This window comes from Thunnus albacares, chromosome 9 (assembly GCF_914725855.1).
Source record: "Thunnus albacares chromosome 9, fThuAlb1.1, whole genome shotgun sequence".
NCBI lineage: Eukaryota > Metazoa > Chordata > Actinopteri > Scombriformes > Scombridae > Thunnus > Thunnus albacares.
Genome location: NC_058114.1, coordinates 20773665 through 20800629, shown reverse-complemented (window position 1 = coordinate 20800629; position 26965 = coordinate 20773665). Strand labels below are relative to the sequence as shown.

The 26965-nt window shown below is 39.2% G+C and overlaps 1 protein-coding gene across 2 annotated transcripts in view; it reads right to left on the bottom strand.

The window, feature by feature from the left end:
- LOC122988444 (guanine nucleotide-binding protein G(q) subunit alpha-like) overlaps nt 1-26042 on the bottom strand; it is a 37097-nt gene extending 11055 nt beyond the window's left edge. The window contains exons 1-5 of one of the 2 annotated variants that reach the window (XM_044360736.1): nt 24470-26042; nt 2502-2686; nt 1551-1705; nt 895-1023; nt 110-238 (exon numbers count right to left, since the gene is read on the bottom strand). In XM_044360736.1, coding sequence (XP_044216671.1) covers nt 110-238; nt 895-1023; nt 1551-1705; nt 2502-2686; nt 24470-24605 — 734 coding nt within the window. In that variant the 5' untranslated portion in view covers nt 24606-26042. The remainder of the gene's footprint in view (nt 1-109; nt 239-894; nt 1024-1550; nt 1706-2501; nt 2687-24469) is intronic. The other variant, XM_044360735.1, reaches the window with a different exon arrangement.
- Nucleotides 26043-26965: the final 923 nt, after the last annotated feature.

Below are 26965 nucleotides of genomic sequence, written 5' to 3'. Positions count from 1 at the left end.
ACATGCTGACTCAGACTTCAGAGCGCCTTTTGGATTTTAAAATGAAAACAGAACACTGGTAGGGGGTGAAAAACTAGAGTTAGTCAAAGTAGTGTAGTTCTTCTTCTACCTGAAAATGATGCTTTGCAAGTCGAAAGGGTATTCTATGATCCCAGTGGTTGGGATTCGAACCCTAAGCACATCCTGTTGGGTTGGTAGATAGGACGGTTCGGCAATACGATCCAGATCACTTAGATAGCTAGAGACAGGAAGGACAACAAACCACAGAGAGAGAGAGAGAGAGAGAGACAGAGAGAGACACAGAGAGAGAGAGAGAAAGAGAGAGAGAGAGAGGAAAGAGAAAGTGAAGCATAACAGCAGATACAGCATAACCCCCTCCAAAAGCAAGTGGATCAGTCCAGATGCAACCAAAGAAAAAAACATTCCCAAGAGTTATGAGGGGATTAGGTGACGTTTTGTACCACTATCCCCAAATTTTCTTAGAAATTTAGCTTCATCCTTGATGGCAGCTCCCAAAGACAAAACAATTGTCATTTTATCTTCTGTTTCCACCCAAAGAGTGAAGGTTTATACATTTAAAAAGGAGACAGGAACTTTTAACTTGACTCCACAAAAAAAAAAGAAAAAAAGAAGTATTTAGCACTCAAGAGGCCAGCTTTGACTGCCTGGGTGCAAATGAAAATTAGTGCCTTCCCAGCTAGTCTTGACAGGAGGGTTGGGGCCTGTTCTTGAGTCTTTTGAGAGTGTACCATCAGGGATGTGTTAAAAGTGCTTAGCCCTGCTGTGCAGCACAGGGTAGATGGAGACAGCGGCATCGACGGTTTCCAGCTGGCTGACCAACTGTCGCACAGCTAGCCAGCCAGTGACATCATCGGCAGCACTTGACACCAGTACCTGAAGATAATATTCTCCAGGTCAAATGGGTACTCAATGATGCCGGTGGTGGGCACTCGAACCCGCAGCACGTCCTGCTGAGTGGGCACGTACCCCGATGTTGCTATTCGTTCTAAATCGTTAAGGTAACTGTGGGAGGGGAGGGAACATATGACAGAGATGCACATGTAGGCAAACCAACAGTCTCGAGAAGTGCGAGACCACATGCACATGTACTGTATATATTAAGAAAAGACACAGAAACAATTGCTCTCTGTCAAAAAACACATACAATCACAGAACAACATTCAAACAAATATACATGTAGCAACCAGTAGCTTGTTAAAAAAAAATCACAAGTATTCATAAATATATCTATGCACAAGCTTTGGTCTTTTCCCAATTCTCAACTTTTTTACTTTTTTCATTAGTCTGAAATGGATTAATGCAGGTTGGAATTAGCCATGATATTATTAGCAGTCATTTATAAACCTGCCAACATTTCTTCCTTTTCCTCAGCTCTCTGCGTCTGCCTGAACCCTCCTCCCTTCCTCTGTTTGAGTGCATGCTCACACAGGCAGAGAAAAGGGTTTGAGGCAGCTTCACCACTTCTACACATAAAGTAATAATTCTAGTATTCAGTCACTCTCTAGTAAATTAATAGATCGTAGACGTACTATTTGGTTGAGTCAGAGAGCTGGTACTCTCTCCTGCGATCGTAGGCCTCCTGGATGCCAGGGTCAGCCCACAGCATCTTTATCGCGCCGATGTACGGGTGATCGAATGATGAAACCTTCTCAACGTCCACCTCGCGAACCACTTGGGCGTTATTCTGAGAGAAAAGCAACCGAGCAAAAAAAGCTAACTTTAACAGCATTTGGATTCAGAAACTTAGGATTTTATTCAAAATTAATTTCATGAATTAAAAAATGTCTCAAATCTTAAAGTGTGTGATCACAGGTGGTGTCTTACGAAATCATGCATTTATATAGTGGCCACATTCACTACCTGTGTAGTGCTATATTCAATAAAGTGTACATACCATTAATACTGTATGTATTCCCACTTATACACTGTCCTTTTATGGCTCTATTTGGCCAACGTATATTTATAGTGATATGCCAACAGAGGCCACAGCACACTGGAGGAGACCAGTTCAATTTACTTAACATCTCATTTTACTGTCAGATTTATGATCTAATTGAATGTGGTTTGCATGAGATTAACTGGACACAAGAGTGTTGGAACTGAGCAATGAAGCACACAGATTACTGTCAGCTAAATGTCTGAAATCAAAATGAAACATGCACATTACAAGTGATTCGACTATCACACCAGAATTATTATACCAGAATTATAGTTCTTAAAATTAGTCTGAGGACTCTTGTTTAGTTAAGGTGATATTTAATCTTGAGTAAACACATTTTTAGCTGCTGCAGCAGGTAAAGCAGTAAACCAAGCTTGCATCTTAACCATTTCAATAACTTAGTCAAGATATTTCATTATCTCAGCAGCCACTCAACAATGTATGTGCATCAAAAACTAGCAAGTATTTGGATGCAAGTATCCATCTCAATATAAACACATCATAGGACAATATTTTCACCTCAACACTTGACAGTACGCACCTTGTTCTGCTCATACTTAAACGGGATCTTGAGGGTCTCAGTTGCTCGGATCATGGCCTGCATGGAGGTGAAAATGTTCTGGTAGACCAGTTTGGTGAAACCCTTCTTGTCCTCATCTGTGTAGCCTGACCCATGGATTATTCTCATCTGCTTGATGAAAGTGCTCTTGCCACTCTCTCCGGTACCTGCGAGGAAGGCAAGATGACACTGGAGGTTAGCCGACAACTGAAAGAGGGTCATAAATGGACACGTGAAATTGCTGACAGTGTGAAAAATGTATGACAGACTGCTTCCCGCTCTTGCCATGATCCAGGAACAAAACAGTAGGTTATAGCAGGCTACTACTACTGTTATCCTACTAAGGGGGGAAAAAAAGGTGCAGATGGTGTGTGCAGATAAATTGGAAACATTGTAAAGGGCTTAATGTGAAACCTGCTGAACAAGGCAAACAATGCTAGAAATGAAAAGTAGTTTAAGTATGAAAGTAATGAACATTTGTTTGAAAAAGCATCAACACCTTAATACCCAAAGACAAGCTGTAATCCAGTCACCCTTGTTTAAATCAATACAAAAAAAAATACAATCAACAGTGTCAGTCCAACTATTCTGCACTTGATCTTTCAAATTAATGTATTTCTGCTGCTCCAAGAAGAGCAAACTGAGCAGTAAATTAAAACAACATCTGTGAACACTGAGCAGTTCTCCACATAAAAGGTCCAGAGAGCCAATCAAGCATTTCTCTGACTTGTTCAAATGTAGCCTTTTTATGTAACTTTTATTTCTGGGGTAATAAACTAGCCTATCTTTGCAACAGGCCGACCTTGTCTGTCCACCTACACCCTGGTGTTGATACACAAGGCCGTGCAGGAATCCGCACCATCATGCCCCCAGGCAATGGTCCAGACCTCAATGCCAACCCAGGCTCTGTGTTTTACCGGTACAGGCTGCTTAGCTGAGCTGCTCCTGCCTCCGCCTGGTGTCAGCTTATGGTTCGCTTATTGTTAAATGACCTTTTCAGTCCATTAAAACCAGTCATATCTTCCCATCTTCTGTCTTACAATGAAACAAGTGACTCTAGACACATATTTAAACTACAAGCCTAAAATACATATGAAAAATGTTTCTGTGCTTAATTGTGGTCTAGCCATTGTCCTGAAAGTCAAAACTTCCAGAAAAAAAAGAAGGTCATCTTGGGTCTAGTGTTTTGAAATGTAATCATTGTTTTGGCCAGAGTGGTAGCAGCCCAGAATAACCACATGAGGGCTGCACGGCTCACCTCAGCTCAACAATGAACTGGGTAAGCCGAGTTCACTCCTCTTATTTTGTATCGCAGAGACCATGCATATGCAAATGTGCACAAACACACAGAAAGACCAAGTCATGGAGAAGGAAGCTTGTTTGCACATGCACAGAGAGAGAGACTGGCAGAAACTCACAGAACCCCCACAGATCCCCCCTCTCGCACACTTTTTCTCCAGGAGAGCTCCCACAGAAGGTTCTGTATCTTTATATGGACATATTCTGTGAGCAAACTACCACTCTAGGCTTAGGAGACGCCAGAGTCAGGATGAAAGCATCGCAGTTTCTGTATACTCTGGTCATCAACCAAAGAGGAACATTCAAAAGACAAGGCAGGCAGGTAGCGGTCTAACCTAAAGTCAACTTCTAGTATCACCATGTATGCGTCTCTTTCTAGCGTTCTCTCCAGAGCAATCCTCCTCTCTTCCACCCCCGTTCCATCACCTATTTTCTTCCTCTACAATGCTGCTCGAGCTCTCCACCACTCTCATCTCTCCATCTCACTTCTCCCAACATTCAAGTCTGAGTCACTGCAGTTTCAGTTACACGTTTACTCTATGGTTTCTGCTTTCACTTGTTTTTCTTCTATTGAACAAACAACACTCTAGTAAATGAACTGCAAAAAATAATAGCAAGTGCCCATCACAAGCATTAAATAGTATTTAATCTACATATAAGAAGCTGTAACTACAGCTTGGTATTTTTTATGCACTTTTTAAAGTTGCACATAACACCATATGGATAAACTGTAAATGCCATAAAAACAATGTCTAAATTAAATGTTAGGTTCACAATTTTTAAGTCTGTCTTAAAACAACAGTCAGGCGCCCATATGAACATTGAAATAGGTTTTGCTCGCTGTAATTATTCCTCTTGTTACTACTGGCCGTTAGAAGATCCAATCAAAATCCAAATTAGTCAAATAAAGTGGACAGTTACAGTCTTTTTAGTAAAAATGTATTTTTAGGGCTGCCCCCTAATACTGCACCAACTGTTAATGAGAAGAGTCTTAGTAGACCAAGTTTTCATTGGGCGGTTTGTCGCAGGAAAAGAAAAAAAAAAACCCCTCAAATTCCATTCAGGGGCTGCACCTTGCCAAAATTAGGTCATCTAGTCAATCTGGTATGGCTGGACTGTGTATGAAATGCTAGAGGGCATTTAATTTGAAACGACGGATACAGGAAGTGGTGACACCCAGCCGAGGTGACCAATGAAGTTACGACATTGGCTGGCCTCCGGCCTAACCCTAACCCGACCAGTGGCGTAACTTCATCACTCAGTCAGTGACCTGGTCAGCTGTGACAACAGAAGCACCGATTCCTCTGGAAATATCTGTCAGCTTTGGCGTTTTCTGCCAGGAAACTGCCTAATATGAGAGATAAGGGGGATTTAACGAAACTAACTGACCCACGGGACTGATATTACTTGTAACATTCTTTCTCAGCCCTGGAACTGCAACCATTTTCTGATGCCCCCAAAAAATATATATGTAAATAATTAAATAAATGTAAAATGTTAAATAAACGTGCGACAATTAGTTGACTAATGGCTTGAACTAATGACTATTGGTCAACTAAGAAAATCTTTGGTCGGGGACAGCCCTAAAAAATTCCCTCTTTGTTTTTCGACGGACAGTGTCTTCCTGTTGAGCTGCAGTGGAAGGATTGTAACAAAAAGAGGGGAATTTGACACTAACATTAGGAGATATTGACTAGATTTGATTAATTTGGATGACTGAAGCCTCATGTTATAAACTTTTATTATACATTTTTGCATGGAAAAGGGTTGTGGATTTCGTCCCCCATCACTTACATTGTAAGTGCATTATAAAGGAATCTCTTAATGGCCTGTATGAACAGGATGAATGATTACAGCAGGAAAAACATGTCAGTGTCCTTTTGGGCACCTGACTGTTTTAGGACAGACTGGAAAAATTGTGAACATATCCTTTGAGCCATAATATTTCTACTTTTCGCTATAGTGAAAATTTTAAAACCAATATGGAGGATATGCACCTGTGGACTGTCTACCAGCCCAGGAACAACAGATGTAATTTACTGATAGCTTACTCTGGTGCAATTACTTTTAATTGTGTGCTGTCCCTGCAAAAATAAACAAAAAAAAAATACTATACAGGCAGACTGTAGGCAAAAACAAACATGTTTTAACTTGTTTGCCTGTGTTTGCAGACAAGTATTGTAGAATAATCAGAACTGAGTCTGTGTCCGCTCTTCCTATCTGTCCATTTTGGAGAATATCCGGCCTTTAAGAGCAATGATAGTGAGAATCTACAACATGAATTTTTGTGCATATTCACCCCACAACTGTGGCTCCTTGCTTACAGATAAAAAGAAGTGGATGGTGACACTGTGTGTATCAGAGGGGAAACATGACAGTCTGCCTTCCCTTGGCCAACACAAACAGTTAGCAGTGAAAAGATAGTTGCATATGAGGGATTAGCAATTCCAAATGGGAAATATATGAAATATGCACACACACAAAAAACGCCCCACTAGTGACATTGATAATGTTTACAGCCACATTGTCTAAGCAGAACTGTAGTGGATGGTTAGATAATGGAATGTGCTTCGTGTTATAAAGTACAGCTGGTATTCCCAAGGCAAACTAAGAAGCTGAAATGTCTCCCAAGGATGATGAGAGTTAAGTTTGACTCTTGCTGACTGAAGAGCACAGTTGAGTGTACAGTGAAGGAGTGCCCCGAGCGCTGCCTGCCCTCTAACCAGACAGGATCTTTCACTGTGGAAAGCAGGTCAGGCAACATTGGAGTTTCCCCTTCAGACAGAGTGTGTCTTTGAGAGAGGGACATAAATAGCAATTGTCAAGACACAGCACTGGAGAGTTCACTTTCTCATTGACTAAAGACCTGAACTGAAGGGAGGGGTGTTAGAGGGATGGTGAGGGCCAGAGTAGGAAAGAAAGAAAGTGTTACTACTCGATCTAGTTTAAAATTGACAAGAGGAGAAGGAAGAAGGAGAACGAAGGGAGAGGACATGAGACAGATACATCAGCTTTGTTGGCAAATGAGTGTGTGTGTGTGTAATCATGTGTATTTGAATTCTCCAAACACACACACACACACACACACACACACACACACACACACACACACACACACACACACACACACACACACACACACAACCAGAGGAAAGGGGCATGTCTTGCAGGCATGATCAGCTTAATTCAACAGATCCCATTGTTCTCCTGCCTAAGTGGAAAACCCAGCAGAAGCATTTCTCACGGACAAGCTACTGTACATTCACTGGAGCTACTCCTGAGGGGTAATGCTAGTTCCCATGGCAACTCCTGCACTGGACTCATAAATACATGGCAGGGATAGGCTTCAGTATGTCTCCATAGAGCCGAGTCAAACATGCAACTTTAGCGTGCATTTCTGAAATCCCACAACGTCCTTGGCCAGTACTCTCCACTCAGGTCATGGGAATTACTATTAAGTACTTTTAACCAACATTTCAAAAAGTATTTGAGCGATGAAAGCTGACAATCTCAAACTTTATACAGTGGTTGCGCAATGTGTGTGCTTGTCAAACATGATAATAGACTCTTTATAACACTACACTTATACTGTTCTGTATGGTATTTTAGTAGCACCATGTATGTTTTGTATGAGGCATATATGTAGACATGTTTAACAATTATCATGGTTTTAACAAAATACTGTACAGCTTAAACAGAGGAAGACATTTTAAAGAGGAGTTAATATTGTGTTTATAAAAAGGTGAAAGGAACTCACAAGAAACAGAGAGGCCATGATATTCTGATTTTTTAGTCCCTAGTATGGGTCAAAATCCCAAAACACCGGATCCTACATTTCCCATAATGCAACTCATAGCATCTTTTGATTAGACCCTCCCTGCCTGGTGAACTCCCATGTCTTTCAAACTCATTGCCCCATAGTTTCTAATGCATGTTTTCAGTCTGCAATCTCAAACCTGAGATGAGACTTGATGTGATGTAAAATTTAAAGTCCCCCTTTAAAACAAAAACCATCTAAACTTTTAATATTGATGAACAGTTTTAGAAAACCTCACAACTAAAAATGTTTATCATGTAATTTTGAAAATATGTCAATATTGGACATCATCATCATAATGTCTAAATTAAAAATACGCTTTCACCATTTCTGCTTTTCCTAAAAGGCAAAAAAAAAAGAAAAAAAAAAAAAGAGGCGCTCTCCTCAGGGCCATCTCTTGTTATTAAATCATCATGATAATATAAAGCATACACAAAGCATATGAAAAGTAGCCAAAAGTCATGCAACACCATGAGTTTGTATGCTCATATACAAAGCTGATAAATTAGAAGCTTCAATGCTTTGAGCGATTTTTGAAATCCCCAACGCAGCAAAGCTGGAGGGGGCAGGATGAGGAGAAGCCCGATAATCACACAGCCGTGACCGTTAACCGAGGCAGAACCGTGTCACTCTGCCCGCATCCTGCACAGACCGGGGTATTAGTCATTCTGCTAAATAACCATTAACTCGCAATGAACAGGAAGGAATAGTTGAAACGGATCCATTTCACTGGGTCGGGCCAGTTGGAGGCCACGACAGACATTTCAGCTGCGGTTTACATGAAGAGTAATAACTTGAAGCTGAGTTTGGCATCCACGTTGAAAGAACTAAAGAGAGTGAAGGAGACAGGAGGGAAAGGAAGGAGGTGCAAAGTGTGACAGAGTGGAGGAGAAAGGCACTCTGAGTAAATGATTCTTTAAAAACTTCCCCAAGCACATCAAACAGGAAGCTATGTCCACTTCAGCTCAGTGTTGGAAAAGACTTGCTGAAGGCCTGTCTGACTGTACAGGAACTCAATGACTGTCTAGTGGCCCTTTACATCAGCATGAACATTTCTGGATCATCCAGGAACATTTTTAGGAACTTAACCTGCGTTTTGACCAAAGGATCCTGGTTCTGAGCTAAGTCCCCCCCACCCTCCCCCCGCTTGCAATGTATGCTAGCCAAGGGGATGGTGGACAACCTGTCATCAGGCCCGCTTAACATCTGGGCAAGACAGGTGAATACAGAGAATCACCAGTGGATGGAGAAGCTTATTAACACAGCTTACCACACCATAAAGAGTGAACAGCCGTTCACCACTTATGAAAAGATGGTTGCACTTCTAAAGAATGGAGTGGATCTGAGTGGGATCCAAATGTATCACTGATGTGGCATGTTGAAGGAAAGTTAAAGCACAGAACTAGTGTAAATCTGCTCTTACATTATAGTGTTTAGACCCAAAACATGACTTTTATTGAGGGTGTCATCTCATACAGCAATATATGATTCACAACTTAAAAAGAATGTGAGAGGAGGGTAAAATTCGGGCAATGGCAATGGCCCCCTTGGACCCTGTGCTTCCAGTAACCATGGCTGTGATTATGTATGTGTGTGTATGAGAGAGAGTGAGAGAGAGAGTCAGTCTAGGGGGGCGTGTTTGTGTAAAAACTAGTGTTAAAATTTCAATCTTTTGTTGTTTAAGACGTATTACATTTTTTAATTCTCTCACTCCTATAATTCTATATCAGGTGACGGATGTTCTGAAAGAGCTGCTGTACTCTCAGGACACTTTCGAAATATTATCCAGTGATGCTTGCGCAGATGGAGAGCACCGTGGAAACAAGGCAAGCAATCAATTCCTATTGCTTACTTAATCATACTGTCTTATAGTCGATCCCCTACGTCAACTCCATTTTTCTCTGCTTGTGTAAATCAAACAGATCTGCAAGTGCTGATACGGTTGGAAGAGCAACGCAGTGTCTACAGCTGTTAAAGGACTTCCAACATCTGCTCTTTTTTTGTTGTTTTGTTTTGCATGGAGACAGAGGCAGGAGAGTATGTTGAGGGCTTTCTAGCACAAACTCAAGAGGGAAGCTTTCACAATATGCAGCTGCTGAGGTTCAGGGAAAGTAGAGAGGAGTTCAACCAGTGTTGCCAACTTAGAGATTTTGTCGCTAGATTTAGCTACTTTTCAGACCCCTTTAGTGACTGTTTCTCAAAAAAGCGGTCAGTGACATTTAAGACTTTTTGGACAAACCTCTTCTGCTTGAAGGGAGTCGCCAGTATTTTTCAGTGAATGAGAGCTAATGTGGATCTCTGGATTGACTGTTCAGTGGGTGGGACGGAGCAGCAGTAAATTCAATGGACCAATCATCAGCCAGACAGAGTCGTGAATGAGCTGTGAATGTGTGTACCTAATGACCAATCATTGATCCTCATGGTTTTTATTCTAAATGATTTAACTTTACTAAGTTTAATTTTGTTTTGACAAAATAGACAGTGTTAACTATAGTGAATTTATTCCAGTGCATGATCATCTCTTTTCACTTTTCATGATACTTCACTTAGTTGATACAACAGCCTGCATAAATATTATTATTAGAGGTAGGTTTAGATGCACATTGAGGAGCTGCTTGAAAAGAAAAATGGCTAATAGCTAGTTACAGTCAGTTTAGTTTAATTTAAACTTAATTTTCTTTAAATTTTTAAAGTATATACTTGTACATATGTAATTACATCATGTTGTCACAGATATGCAAATTAGCACGTGATGTCATCTAGCGACTTTTCCTGCAGGTTTTTCCCACTGAAAATAATTAGCAGCACTGAGTTCAACAGGTAGATCTGTAAACATGAGGGAGCTTTTCTTAAGGTGGACAATTCTGGTTTCATTTTCAGCCCATCTCATAAAGAGATTATATTACCTACATTATTTCCCCAGTGTGAAGAGGGAGCTCCGGTCCTCTGTGGTCACCAGCCTGCAATACCGTTTCCAGGGTGTTGAATCCCATCAAGTGTTGCTAGCTGCATCAAGGCTCATGGATCCTTGAGAGTGGCCTGTTTACCATCAGGAGCTGGCCAGCTATGAAAGTGACATCACAGTCACCAAGCACTTTGCCGATGTGCTCGACAGCATGGGCTGTGACTGGGAGAGGGCACGGCGCATAGAGTGGCCCTGTGCTAAGGTCATCATCAACTACCACAAGGCCTTTGAACAGAATGCCTGGCAGGACTTTTTTGTGGATGAAAGAAAAAAAAAAAAATTCTGCAACCTCATCTTCATCATGGAGCTCGTCTTCGTCATGCCTCTGTCCACAGCATCTGTCAAGAGGGGCTTCAGTGCCATGAAACGTATCAAGATGGACTAGAAGAGCAACCACAGTGTAAACACACTGACGAGGCTGCTCTTCATTAGCCTGAAGGGTCCAGACATGGAGCAGTTCAACTCCATGTCTGTAGTGGAGAGGCGGCTCACGGAAGTAGACAGGAGGCGCTTGAAGTGAAAATGTGCATACAAATAAATGCTATTATGTTTTTTTTTTCATGGTTCTATTTTAACGAATACATTTCTGCAGATCTCTCAGCATTGTCTTATTATCAAGATCATCCATACTCACTGAAATGTTATTATAATAACTTCTGTTCTCTTCTCCCTGTGTATTCCATACTCTCTGGCTTTACACAAAATATGGACAAACCTATATTTATACACCATTCATTAACTGATCCAATATGTGCCTAATTTTATATTTTGCATTTATATGTAATATGTCAACATTACATATCCATAACTAAGAGAAAACAACCAAATTCAAAAGGGAACTTCACTGTTGTACATATTCTATGAATAAATCACCAAAATTATGGGGTAAAAAAAAAAAAAAGTTATTTTCATTTTTTGCTGCCAGGCAAGGGAAAATACACAAGGGGCCAGTAAAACTCTATGCAGCTCTGAATGAACCATTTACAAAAAGTGAATGCTGCATGCACATAACATTAAGTGTACACGTTTACTGAGTAAAGGCACAAATGCAAAGATCGATTTCTGGATTTCAAGAATTGTTTATGGATCATTGAAATAAAACTCACGATTAATCGGAAAATCGTTTTTTTTCTTCCAGCCCTACAACGTACAATGTTCACGAAGACAACAAAGACAGGAAATACCACAAACCAATTTTATCACCTGATACATCACTATGTAATAATGGAAATAGATCTGAACAATCAATCTTCTACTGCAATTTTCCAGATCGCAGGAGGTGCAGTACTTGTTAAAGGTAAAACGTGTGTCAAAATACCATTTTAAATTAAATGTTGTCATGCTGCAGAGACGTCCTGGCATACACATCATATTCTATAGACTTAAGAAAACATCTTTGTTTTGTACAGATCCCCGCAAAAATCACAACATAATCATTTTAATGTTTTTCAATCAAAATGAGAATAAAGATGTAAAAATTATCATTCCCTCTAATATCACAAATCATATCACAATTGCGATATCAGTCAAAATAACCGCAATTAATTTTTTTATTTTTTTTTAAATCATTCAGCCCTGAATGGAAACCAATCATTTACACTCTAATCAGCAATTAGAACCATTCCCTGGAACAAGTAGCAAAGCTTTCAAAGTAACATCCCCACAACAAACCGTAACCCTTGCTAAAATGTGAACAGGTGTTTTTCCTTTGTGGTATTTCCACTTCTGATGTCATATAACACAACATAAATGCTAAATGTTGCTGTCTTCATGTATGGAACAAAGCCATTGTTAATAAAAATCTCTGCAGTTCTTGGGATGTGGTAGAAACACAAAATGCACTTAAGGAACTTTTAGGTCCGGGGTCTACTTAGTTCTTGAAACTATTTCATTGAAAGGCTGCCTGACTGACTCAGCATTTGCAGAGTAAAAAGACTATATGTCTAACTTTACTGTCAGTGCATGGACCGTTTCACAGCGTCACTATAGTGTAGGGGTGTGTGATATGACAATATTAGATCGCGAACGATTAAAACGTCACCACGATCTGCCTTCACAGAGAGATCATTAGTATTGTGCTACAGTGCACATTGTATCAGTTCAGCTCTGTGACGGAGCACAGTCTGCTAATAGGAGGCTAATGGGTAACAGCACCAACATAGCGAGCACCTTGTGCCACATCTCGAATCTGCTGGTGAAATCTACCGCAGTTTTAATGTCCTGCTAGGAGGCTCACCTGCTGCACATCATGTTAAACTGACAGCTGGGCTGCGGGTAAATGCCACCGTTTAGCAGTTAGCTTGCCTGCTAACCGGTAGCACAAACTTCTGTCCTGCTGCAAGCTAGCATGATGTCAGCTCAGTGTACTGTGTTGGTGCCTTTTTTTAAATGATGCACAACCTGCTAGCCGCTAGCTTCCACACAACTATTTGCTTTTCAGCTGTGACACTAGTTTGGTTTTCCACTGCAATGTCCATTTTAAACAAGGCAAAATAGACTTTCTTCTTTTTAATGCAACTGCTCTTCTTTATTTATGGAATTGTTTGTTTTAAAGGCGCAGTGTGTAGAATTTAGTGGCATCTAGCTGAATGGACATGGCAAAAATGTAACATAATGTTCATAAGTATGTTTTAATTAATGCTTAATCACCTGAAAAATAAGAACCACTGTGCTTTCATTGCCTTTGAATGAGCCCTCTATATCTACATAGGGAGTGGGTCCATGTTGCACTGCCATGTTTCTACAGTAGCCCAGGAATACCAAGTACTATTCAGTAACTTGCAAAATAGTCTTCAAAACCACCATGAAAAAGAATCGTGATAAGATCGTGGATTGTGATCCTGCCTGAAAAAAATTGTGATATGATGTTTTCGCCGTATCGCCCATCTACTATAGTGCTCGGGTTTCCATACTGGCAGATGCTACAGTGCACAGTAACTCCTGCTTGCTTGAGAAGAGGGTGTGTGGGAGATAAAAATTGTTTCATATTTATTTCCCATGTTACTGTTCCCAGTAACAAGATGGATCCCCTCCACCCGCCAGTCTTCCTCCCACTGGTTATATGTATAGCTACAAGACAGCTGAGACAAGACCACAAGGGACATATAAAAGACGAGGAAATTAGTAATAGGTGGATAGCAGGAACCTTCATCAGAAATAAACATATCAAAACATAATTTCTGCTACAACAGTACAACCAGTGACAAAAAGGCCTGATATCAGCCAGATTTATAGATATCAGTGTACATGATAACATATGTAGAAGAATATCGAGTCATTACATACAATGGGTTAACATAATAAAAACAACATCTTTACAATATTCTACTTCCAAATACAACAGCGTTGAAAAAGGAAATGAGTAAATATGTTAAATTTAATATTTGATTTGGGAACAGGATGATATTTATTTGGCTACTGACAGTTGGTGGTTCTGTTGTATTGGATTACATTATATTGTCAGGAGTTCCTGGACTGTATTACACTGTAAGGTGCTCCAGTAATTTGTCCCATCTGTGCACGCCTCGCAATATACTAATGAAATCCAATATAACACTAAAACTTGATTATAAAGTTCTTCACAATCAGGCATTTATTGCACAGCTGTCCATTGCTTGTTTACAATAATTTGTAGCATGTGAGTTGCAGAAGCAAAATAATACAGCTGAACAAATGCTGGCGTAAGACTGTTAAAGATGAAACATTTATTCAGCAACCGCAAAATATCAAGCCGCTGGTACATATCTTTAGTCCATCTCGTCTTCAGAAAGACAGAGAACTCGAATCGATCTAAAAATAAAATTAAAAAAAACCCCAACACATCCATCTGATAGTTTAGACAGTCAGATATTTCCTCAAACCGCACCTGCCAAGTCAGACCATTCTTCCAACTAACCATCCATGTCTTGGCATTTATAGCTACATCTTCATCTACTCACTTCAAAGACAGTCTGAATGACATTTTTCACATGCCCTCTTAAGAAATAGGGCGACTTGTAGGAATGGGTGGGAGGGATGAGGATCCAAATCTCCCCTGTTGCTGCTTTTAGATGTTTGAAATGTGTCTTCATAGAGCAAGTGTGTCTGTAAGAGCACATAAAGATCTATGTCGAGAGACAGAATGAGAAAGACAGATAGAGATAGGTGGGGGCGGCAGGCACAGGATCTCTATTCCAGTTTTGAGAAAATTCCTAGCATATTTTTCCTTCTAAAGGACTTAGATGTCAATTTAATCATTTTGCCTATTTTGGTTCCCATTTAATGAAAATGCTAGTTGTACCGGAGCAGCAGTATTTCCCACTGGACAGAGGTTTTGCAGTTTGCAGTCTAGCACTAACTGTGTGTCTAATCCATCTTCAACTTCCCTTCCTTCTTTCTAGTCCAAGACGTAGTTGGGAACTTGCCCATTGCTGATGTGTTGCTATGTAAACACACAAAAGAACTTTGAAGCCTTTTGTCTTTTTAGGTATTCAAAACTTAAGACTCTGAGTATGTTCCATAGTTGCAGGTTAATTCAACATTTCCATCTTTTTATTAGCTACAGTCATCTTTTTTTTTTCTTGGGAGGAAAAAAAAAAACAACAAAACAAAACAAAACATGTGTCTTGGTGTCCAATCCTCTGCCATAGACATCTGACATAAATCAAGACATAAAGCGATATGAGAAGGTTTTAATTGGGCTGTATGTGTCGATAATAACAAGCCCGGCAGGCGGTGACATGAGAAGAACTGGGCAGTCTTTCACAGGTCTAAATGCCACATAACTGCCGAAACTCTGGGTGTGTCAACATCAGTTTGCTCAAGCAACAGAGCTGCCAGACAAACAGTGCAGAACTACAAACACCTACCTGCCTTGCCTTCGTACCACACTGTGAAACTCAATTTTTCATCTACCAGGCAAAGGAGCTTGGGATTGCATACGTAGGAAAAAAATAATAGTTGGGATGGGTGATACGGTGCAGGTATACTTACATCACATACACAAAGTGGACTAACACGGCCTCCTTTTACATCAGGAGCATGGATGGATCATGGGCTCTTTTTCTGGCTGTCTAGAACATTAAGATACAGTTTTTACTGATACCTATGGGGCATAAAAAGTAGTTTAAGAAAAAGTTTAAATATTAGGCAGAAATAATGCGATGTTTTCATATGACTGATGATGAAAAAAGGCATTAAAATAGAGTCTTACAGGTAAAACATAAGACTCATGTAGGCTGTTATAGGAGTTAAAGGATAAAGCTGGTGATTTTCTATATTTTTCTTATTGTCAACAAATCCCATAAAAAGACCAAAATCAACAATGAGTATTGTGTTTCCAAAGCCTGATATATCTTATTCTTCTGTTGTTGTCCAAAAATTATTAAAAACGCGGCATTACTTGAAGAATGATATTTGACAGTGAAAAGCAGCAAAGCCTACAATTTCACTTGTTGGAAAATAAGAGTTTGATTAAAATGTTTGATATTTTTACGCAACAAATGCCGTAGTCAATTAATCGATTCGTCGATCGAAATAAAATTCACTGGCAACTATTTTGGTAATCAAATAATCACTTATAATATTCAGTGGTTGCAGCTTCTCACATGTAAGAATTTGAATTTCTGTCATACATGCTTTAAGAAATTTAAATGGGTATTTTTCTCTATTTTCTGACATTTTATTGACAAAACAATTAATTGAGAGGACAATCGGCAGATTAATCAATAATGAAACTAATAGTTAGTTGCAGCCCTAATCACAATTATCACTGATTAATTTTCCTTTAATCAACTTCTTGATTAACCAATAAATAATTTTAGAAATAAACTAAAATCACCAAAAGCCCATCACAATAAATGTTAGACCAGCAATGGCTGGTAATGCTGAGAGGAAAGAAGGTACCACACAAGTCATACTGGGTCATAAAATAAAAGATGTCCTGGCTGTAATTTATTGAGCAGTGTAATCCAAATTTATTCATTATCCCACTGATAGCTGCAATAACTGGTTGAAAGGGTTTGATCTGCTTAGACACAATTTACTGCTAAATGGAACAGACTTGGAAGTGCATGTGACTTTCATGGTGGATAGAAAACTCTATTTCAACATAAACCAATATGCATTTGACTGAAATAACTGGCAGTTAGTTGGCACAGTCACACCAGAGTGCCAGGTCAGGCTGTATGAGTCTAGCAGAGATTTCTGGGAAATAAGCTCACGTGGGGTGATGATTAGCATTATCAACCTTGGCCGAGAGTCAGTCGGTACTGTTAGACATACAGTTGTGGGAGTAAGGATACAGGAAAGCATCTGCCAACTCTGCCTTCAGCAGTACTATTGTGCCTATGAGGATAGCTGGGATACACAGCACAGGGCAGCCCTGCGATTGCCCACGATGCTACTGTATGTACACTCACTCTCACAAGTCTCTTTTGGGTCATTTTATCCTCTTTGTGTGTGGGTTGTTCATCTGTACTGTCTGCAATTTTGTTATTTCTAGAAAAAAAGAAAAACCAAAAAAAAAAAAAAACAACCAAAAAAAAAACAACCCCTTCCAGGCCTGTTGTTACCTTGGCAGCAGCTAACAGAGATCCAAATAAATATGGCTAACACAGGGCTTATCTGCTTGGCTTACTGTAAGACTTACTAAGAGCAACCATAATAGGCGTAGGTAGGCTCCATGCGTGAGACATCCTTGGGTGTTGCCAAAAAACAAACACTCATTAACCCAGATACTACCGACCTGTTTGAGCGGTGTGCACACTGACAGATTAAGTGTGTGCACAGTATGTGTGTGTGTATAGTATCCTGACTCCTATTTCAATTATGAGTTAAGGTAAATATCCCGTGCTGCTTTGGGCCTTAGCTTGTTCAGGTGTACAGAAGGCGCTCCTGATGTCGTGGATTTGAATGTGACTCTGCTATGTGCTCTCTCTCTTTGTTGTTCCTCATAGGGAGCTTTCACATGAGGTGCGTAATGCCCAGACAGGCAACAACTACACGTGAGAAAAAAAATGAATCCAGGTAACTGTGTTTCAAAAGATGAATGTCAAAACTATTTAAACTACTTAGCTCTGAGCTTTATGTTTTTTTTTTGGAGTGGTTCCGCGTACTAGACATAATATTGCTCATGTGTCAACATTCCTGCCTTAAAAAGCACTTTCAGTATTGTTTTACCCTCTCTGAAACACACACACACAAACACACAAATATATGTAAAAAAAAAACAAACAAACAAAAAAAAAAAAAACAGATTTTTTGTAATCATACACACCTGCCTGATTGTGACATTACCTTGTCACAGCCTGATTGATATACTTTACCTTTAAAAACTCAAGAGGGTTTTCTTTTGCACCTGCTGAACTGAATCAGACAGATCATGATGCACCTCATTCTTGACGCAACTCAGTTACTAGATGAGTCTGGATCTACTACACATTCATATATATATATATATATATATATATATATATATATATATATATATATATATATATATATATATATATATATATATATATATATATATATATATATATATATATATATATATATATATATTGCTGTGTGATATGGCACATTTGCTCTTTTTGTTATGTTTCCTCTGACATTAGCGAGAGTGGTCTTTATTTCAGTCGAGGCGACGCACCCCTGTTATACAAGTCTGCTGCCTGGTGGCATTTGCTTGGTGGCATAACAGTGCGTCATAAGTACGACTGGACTGTGATCAAAAGACAATATTTGGCCATTAAGGTTATAAAATGATGAAACACAAAGATTAACTGGTTCTCAAACACAGAACATGCAGACTAGGCAGTTTTGGAGTGTAAGTAGCACCTCCTCTTATCAAGTTTGTAAATGCATTACTCAAGACCATTCCAGACAAATATGATGTGATCTTGTATTATGTAATGTAGGAAGCACAACCGATGCAAGTAACGTGTAAGAGAGGTGAGTTAAATGCTCCTGTTCGGCCTGCTTTGAAACAGGTTTGCACAATATGAATACATTTCTACAGATGTAGATAAATAGCATTTGTGCAGTACTGCATTAGTGCATGGTTTACAGGATTTTTTATCCATGACTGACTTAACCTTCAGTCAGCTGTGGATCCACACTGGAAAAGTGGAAGTCACTGTTTGCCACAATGCGTCACATACACCTTTCTTTTTCTAGCAATCTTTTTTTCCTCATAACAATATACTTTCATGACATTTTAATTTATGACATTTTTCTAGTTATTACAACATTTCTTGTTATAGTGGAATAAGTTGGTATGTAATATAGAGCTGCAACAATCGGTTGATTCATTGATTGGTTGAGCGAGAGAAATCTGATCTGCAACTATTTTGATAATCAATTAATTGTATAAGACATTTTTCAAGCACAAATTCCAAACGTTTGATGGTTCCGGCTTCTAAAAATGAGATAATCTGCTGCTTTTCCTCATCTTAACTAAAGAATATCTTTAGTTTTGTTTGACAAAACAGGACATTTTGTAACCATCTTTGGCTTTTTTCCATCAATTTTCTAATGTTTTATAGACCAAGCAATCAATCAAGAAAATAACAAGCAGATTAACCAATAATGAAAATAATCTTTAGTTGCAACTCTAATGTCATAATCCAGAGAAAACGATCAGGCCTATTATTGATAACTATCAGACTCTTGCTGTTGCACGCTCATTATCAGATCCCTTGTATACTTTAGAGTGCATCTGTCAATTCCAGTTAGCGAAGATACAAATGTTAAAATTTACGTCAGCAGTTTGACACACACACATACACACACACACACACACACACACACACACACACACACACACACACACACACGAAAAAGGTCCTATTTACTGAAGAAACCTCACAAACTGGTGTTGTTACTGCAGCTCCCTGGGCTCCGGCTGTACACATTTAATTACTTGTGACTTTCATTAGCTACAGAGCAGGCGGCAGAGCACTCCTCTGACCCCGGCTCTTCCTCAGTCTGCATGTCTGCCATGCACTAGCTAACCACACCACTGAGGAAAGCCAGCCTGTTGCTGACAAACAGCTGGAATAATTGCCTCCGCTTAAAACATCAGACAAAACCTCAAGTTCTCCTTATAGGCAGCATTTCACACTGCATCAAACCAAACTTCAGACAAGTAGAACCACGACACTTAAATGAAAGGTTTTGAGCATTAATATGCAATTTAGAACCGCGTAATGAACAAATGTGAGTCAGAGCAATCCCACGGTTTAACATTTCCAGCATAAAACTGAAACATTTGGTTATAGCTGCAATGTTTACGCTCTTAGAGCAACATTTGTTAGCAAATTGGCAAAAATATGAAATCCAACAGTGAATTTAATAAGTCATAAGTCACTGTAGATAAAAGATTCAAGACAAGATACATATGCAGCCAAAAACATAATAAAAAGCTACACTATGTGTGAAGGTCTATAAAAAGGATGAAAGAATCCTATAATAGGTTCCAAATGAAGTGAAACGACCGGAGAGCACTATAACTCACACTGTAGCTTGATAGTGCTTAGATCCCTTTCACATAAGATTAAATAATGTGACAGCACACTCCCACCACACGCTGAAACAAAAGATGGCTCCTGCAATTTGCACTTTAACATTTTCATCAAAAAAATTGGGTGGTGAGGGCAGAAAGGTGATGTCTTCCAAATTAATCTCTTTCAATGAGTCACCATCCCAGCATCTCATGTTAGCAGAGAAAGCAGGACAATAACATCATTTTAATATTTCTAATCAATCAATGTGTGGCAATATGTTGGCTGACTGAACCAACAGAGATTTTATTTTTATTTTTATTTTTATTTTTATATATATATATATATATATATATATATATATATATATATATATATATATATATATATATATATATATATATATATATATATATACACACATACACACACACATACACACACACACATATATATATACATATATATACATATATATACATACACACACATATATATTGTCCATCACATTTATATGAATCAGGGTAGACTAAACATTAGAAACATCTCTTAGTATAACACAATACGGTTCAACAGCAGCACGAACTACAGTCTCCAAAATGACCATAAAATAAATCAACACCCCTTTAAAACAGATGAAATAAAAACTGAACATTATATTCCTCATGAAGGTTGATTTATTGCAGGACTGTTGTATCATGCTGAGTCAGCTTTATCTAGGTGCACCTAATAAAGTGGCAACTGATTGTATCTGTCAGAGTTAGCCAGATCACAAATGCAACTGCATCGGTCTTGGTTTTCGTGGACTACATGCAAATCAGGGTCGGTCCAACTCTAATACAAGAGTGGTTGTAATGCACCTGAAGCTGTTTGGTAATGGATAAAAACTCCAGAAGAAGAATGACGTGTGCACTTTGGCAGTTAAATTAAAACAATAACAGTTCAGCTAGATAGCTAGCAACTATCCATAAACATCCACCCTAACACAAACATATGAATGAAATGCGTTTATGAATTAAGAGTGAGACGAAAGTTTTCCACAGGATATCACTCACGCCACCCCCTCACCCATACAGATTAATGCTTTCTCTCTCACACAGATCATACAGCGCTAACCGGGGATCAGATAAACGCTTCAACAGCTCGTTGCACCTTATGTATGACCATATGTTTTGAAATCGCTAGAGCCGCTTTCTTCCGGTCGCTTTAATGAGAGAGAATGAGGTAATGACATTTCAGCTTCCACATACTGATGTAGTTACAGTTCGTAATTAAGATTACATATGTATCTTCAGGAGACAAATGGATTTACACCTTTTCTACATCAACCACCTCCAAAGCTATCCAATCTGCCCAAGATACATGATGCGATTAAATGTAAATGAGGTTAAAGGCCAGTGATGGAGATCTTGTCCTATCCTATCTAGAGACATCTCAAACCGATCCTATGGATCCGTATCGGGCTGATCCGGGTACATTTTAAAGAATCAATCAACGAAAACAAAGTCAACCTTTTTATTACTGTACTCTACTGTGTTTTGTCCACTTCAGCCTGCTAGGCCTTCACAACAGCATACAGTGCAAGCATTTAGCTCATATGCATTAGTGAAAATTAGAGAATGCAATTGTGAAAAATGATTCAGGCTGTGCAAAATACACAAATTCGCTCAACTCCCAGCTAACTCTCCGTTTCTCATTGGGAAAAGCAGTGTACAAAACACTCAGCTTGCAGCTTCTCATCTTTAGCTGTCGCTGACCGTCACTTTTGCCTGTTACAATGACAAACATTGACGGCGGCAGATCAGATCAGCCGTCTCAAGTTAATGTTTATTCTGTGAGTAAAATCAAACTTGGCTGTTGTCGGGTTTGTGTGCTCTCTTCAAGCGCGGCGTCTGTAATAAGACAAAGACCATTTGTGAGGAGAGAACCTCCAGTCTATAACAATGCTGTTCAATTGTAAGTGGACTGAGTGTTTCTGTGGTTCCAACAACTCCAACAGAGTGATATGTCTTCTCAGGAGTCACTTTCTCCAGTTAAAATTTCATTCAGATCATATCAATAATTAAAGCTTATCAATAATATAATAGTTTGGAACCAGGACCTTTGGAACTCAGATTAAGTAGCTCATGAAAAAATGTGTACTAAAGTTGGAAGGTTACACCTGTTATTTCAATGTGTCAGATACATATTAATCAACACTGCATATCGTCTGCTGATATGTAAATATAAGTGTCGGATGGGACTCAGTAGCTGCAGATATCCAATATTAAAAAGGACTCGGATTGAGATTGAGGCCAGAAAAACTTGATCTTACATCAGTGATCCTATCCCACCTCTAGACTAGTTGTTCCACTGACAACCATTCTGCATTGTTTTTGTCAATAGAGGGTTTTTTTATTTTTTAAATGGATCTGAAAACCTATTCTCGTCATACACTACTCTACTTACTGAATTATTATGTTTCCAGCATTCAACAAGTACACCTCCCCTGAGGTTCTGAGAGCAATACTACTACTCATAAATAGGGAGTGTATAAGAACTGAGAAAAAGGAGACAGTTACAATTGCAATCTTGTTCTTTTCAGTGATCAAAGTAGCTGCAGCTATGAGTGAGTGAGAGCATCCTTAGAACCAGAAAGTTTGGCTTCAGTCACCTTTGACAGCAAAACACAGAGCTGCTGAAGTGTCTTTTAGCGTGACACCCAATCCACAGCAGCTCTAGTGATGCTGTTCTGTAGCTAACCTTAAACTTTGACTTCACTGTAGTGGAAAACAAACAAAAAGACAGCTTTCTCCCAAAGAGAGCAAGATAACATAACATTAAAAAAAAAGAAAATTACATCGTCTCTGCTACCCTTCGTTAAACATGAAAATGAGTCTGTGGATGACACGGCCTACTCTCTGGAGAACAGTTATTTCCCAGAGAGGGCCACCTCAGTGAAGGCCTTTTCTAGCCCAGACAACGAGAGAATACTGTCGCCCTCGTAACAGCCTTAATTAAAACCAACAAGTTTTCATCATTAAAAGGCTCATTTTACAGACTGCAGCAATGTTAAACACAGCTACAGTGAGGGTGCTAATAAGAGGGAACTGTTAGTTGTGAAAAAAAACTTTATTTAGCATAACTCATGCTTGATAATCTACATAATTCAAGGAAAAAACCTTCACCACTCACAAATATTATCACTTTTCAATTCAGAGGATGATCACATAGATTTTTATGACCTTAAACAAAAGTCCAGATTTACAGCAATGTTACCATCTTTTTGCCACAAAAATACTAGCAAATGGCAGCAGGAGTGCTAATCCAATTGTATGATATAAAGTTATACCATATAAAAGCAATTTCTATGTGTGTTTTGTGAGTTGTAGCAAAGGCATATCATAGTCCAGCGGTTCTCAACCTGGGGTCCTTGAAGGGGTTCCAGAAAAATGGGGAATATTTTATTTTGTTGACTAGAAGTTATCCCAATGAGAAAATAAGAATGACTATTCTGTTCATGGTTTCACACTTTTCACTTTTAATCTGCCAATCTAGAGTATAAACAGTTATGGAGTAACTGAGACTATATCTTATCAAATATAAGTCCTTGGCCTGATATGTATCAATTTGGGGTTCCTTGACAGCAAAAAAAGGTTGAGAACTACTGTCATGGTCTAATGACGTCTCATTAAATTATACTGAAACGCTGACATGGCAGACAAGTCAAATATGCTCAAAGCAACACAGATAAATGCTCGTGAATGAGGTAGTGAAGCTATTCTCCTGCCTCTGTTATCTTTTGATTGGTCATCTGATTTGTCTTGTTTCCAAGCTTGCTGTCACTCTGACAGTCAAAGGGCTTTTAGATTAAAGAGAAGCAAAATGACAGCAAAAACTATGACACAAGCTGTGACAAAAGGTGAGAGATTATGGTAGCTTTAAACAAACCCAGTGCAGACACAATTTTGGAGTAAATTTCACTGTTACAAAAAAAATGTATATATATATATATATATATATATATATATATATATATATATATATATATATAATATATAATATAAGTTATATATATATAAGTTTACTTAAATTCCTGAGTGAGTGGCAGCTCTTAGGTCTCCCATTACTAGCTGCCATTAGATTTGAAACACCATGTGAACCACATCTAGATTTTGATTTGCATATCACATCACAGACAAATCCTGTGGTGACCCAGGTTATGTGGCATGTGCAATTTGTGGGTGCAGTGTTTTGCATGTGTAACTGGCACAATAAAAACAAATCAATATCAATAGCTTAAACATTATCTGCTGTGTGTGTGTGTGTGTTAGAGGTTTGAGATGAAGTGTCCAGCCATGCCAACGTGAAACAGTGTGTGAAACATGTTTGGATCATGCAGGCTTACCCAGCAGAAGAAGCTTCAGCTCCCTTCTTGCATCTCTCTTGTCTCGCCGGAGTTGTTTCTCGATCTCGGCGTTGATTCGTTTGGACTCCTTCGCCTCCTCACTCAGGCAACAAGCCATCATGGAGTCTAAAGTCATCACCGCATGAGCTGAAAAGCCCGTCTGACAAGGGGCGCAGGGCTACACCTCACACAAATAAATAAAATCCCCTCTGAGCAACAGTCCGTTTTCAACAAGTTATATCCAGACTCTGATAATGGAGCTTGCTGCAGAATCCGGCCTTCCTTCTTGATGGTAAAACTGCTGTCAAGTGTCAAATATTTGACAGCTTAGTCAAAGTCTTACGTAAATCCTCAGGCTACAGGGACTGACAGCTGATCACTGAAAATTTGCAATGCAACATGTCCTTGAACATCTTGGATGACTACAGATGGTGTAAATAATCATTGTCTTTAATGCACTGTCCCAAACAGCTGAATTTGTTTGGATCACTCTCTTGACTAGCTTGCAAGCTAAATGCTGCTGACGTTATAAACGAGCAACCGTTACAAGTTGATGAATTTTCAGTCTGCCAACACTTTTTAATCGCTTTCCCGCGTAGCTGGTTAGCTCGTAAGCCTAACACTCATCAAAATCCGTTTTTTAAATTTACAACGAGCAAATTCGGTCCCAGAGATAGTGGGACACTACTGGCTGCCACTGCCACATTTGTACAATCCCTCTGCTGGTTGCCCGGCCGAGTACGAGCCTAGCCGCCCCGAAACCAACACTGTCCGCCCGCGCAGTGACAATGAGCGCCCGTCAAACTGTCCATCTAACGAGCAGACAAGACAGACTAGCTCACTGCTTCAAGCACTCGATGGACGACAACCTTTATCCGAATGAAACCAACGCTTTCTAAATTGAGCTCAAGAGCAGTTATCCTCCTAGGAGACCGAGGCACCCAGTGACCAGGGGAGCTAAATGGGCGAGCTAACTGTTAGCTAGCTAGGTTAGCTCAGCTAGCCATCCCTGAAATTGCAGCCAACTAGCTAAAAAGCAGAGAGCTCGGCCTGACAGAGGACCTTCATTTCACAGAGCTAGTGTTCTTCAAAAGATCTCAAACCTTCCCCAAAAAATGCGAAAACGTCTTACTGACAGTCAGATGGACCACTGTAGTCCGTGCATTTTATCGCTCCTGGTATTTTTTTTTTCCTGGTGGTGGTGATCGCTCCTCGGCTCGTCACCCACTCCTCAGCCCCGGTGTGGCGCTGATGTTGACGTCGCTTGGGATATAATTGATTGGCAGAGGCACAGCGAATGAAAACAGAGCTCGTGGGCGTTTTGGGCGGGCCTTGACTGGTTTGTTAAATTACCAAGTTTGCTTGAGAGGAAGGCTTCCTTCTGGAGGCGTGTCTGACATCTGACTGGACGGGCAACGCCCATCTGTCACAGAGCTGCATCTACACATCGTGCTCATCCTGCTGTGCTGTTTGTTTTTACTGAACTTTACAGAGGCCTACAAGACATTCACAAGCTGAAGTATTATCATTGTTATACTGTTTACTTTTGGTCAATATTCTGTATATCTCATCTCACTCTCTTCAATTTAAAATTTAAACTTGCAGCAGCTCTTCTCACTTGGAATATATTTTACATATTTATTATTGTAAATAATTTCTTTCTTTTTTATATTATTTAGGATCACTTAACTCTGTGTATATTTTTGACTGTTATGCACCACAACACCAGGGCAAATTCCTTGTATGTGCAAACCTGATTCTGAAGTTCACTTTGTTAAAAGGATGTTCAGACATCTGTCTGCAAACAGTGATGTAAAGAAACTAAGTGTATTTACTCAAGTACTTTACTTAGCCAGCCTACAGTGTTGAGGTACTTTCCATTTTATGCTACTTTATATTCCAGCTCCACTACACTTCAGAGGGAAATGTTGTACTTTTGACAGCTATAGTTACTAGTTACTTTTCAGATTTAGATTTTACATTCAAAAACATTTTATATGCTTATGAAATACAATGCATTGCTAAAGATTAAACTAGTGGTTTCCAACCTTTTTGGCTTGCGACTTGCAAACTGCAGTGTCTATTTTTGGCCCCTTGTATTGTTGATGTTTATGAGTCATTGTTGGCTCCACCAAACAGAGCAGCCCCCTGTAAACTTTAATTTAAGTAACAGTTTGTGGTAAAAAGAGGTTAAAAATTATGCAATATTCCACAAAATTTATGTTTATGTTATTATTTGTAAAAAAAAAAAAAAAAAAAAAAAAAAAGTGGACTTCAGTACCTAACTCTATATAAATGTGTTAAAACCAGACATTTACCAGCTACAACATTAAAATGTTGTTGCATCAATATTAACAATCTGATAATACGATAAAATATGTCACTCACAGTGATAATTTTTCTGTGGGACTAGAACTTTGACTTTTATCTAATAGTATATTTTAAATGTATTTATCTAATAATACCTCTGTACTTTCACTTAAGTTGGATTTTGAA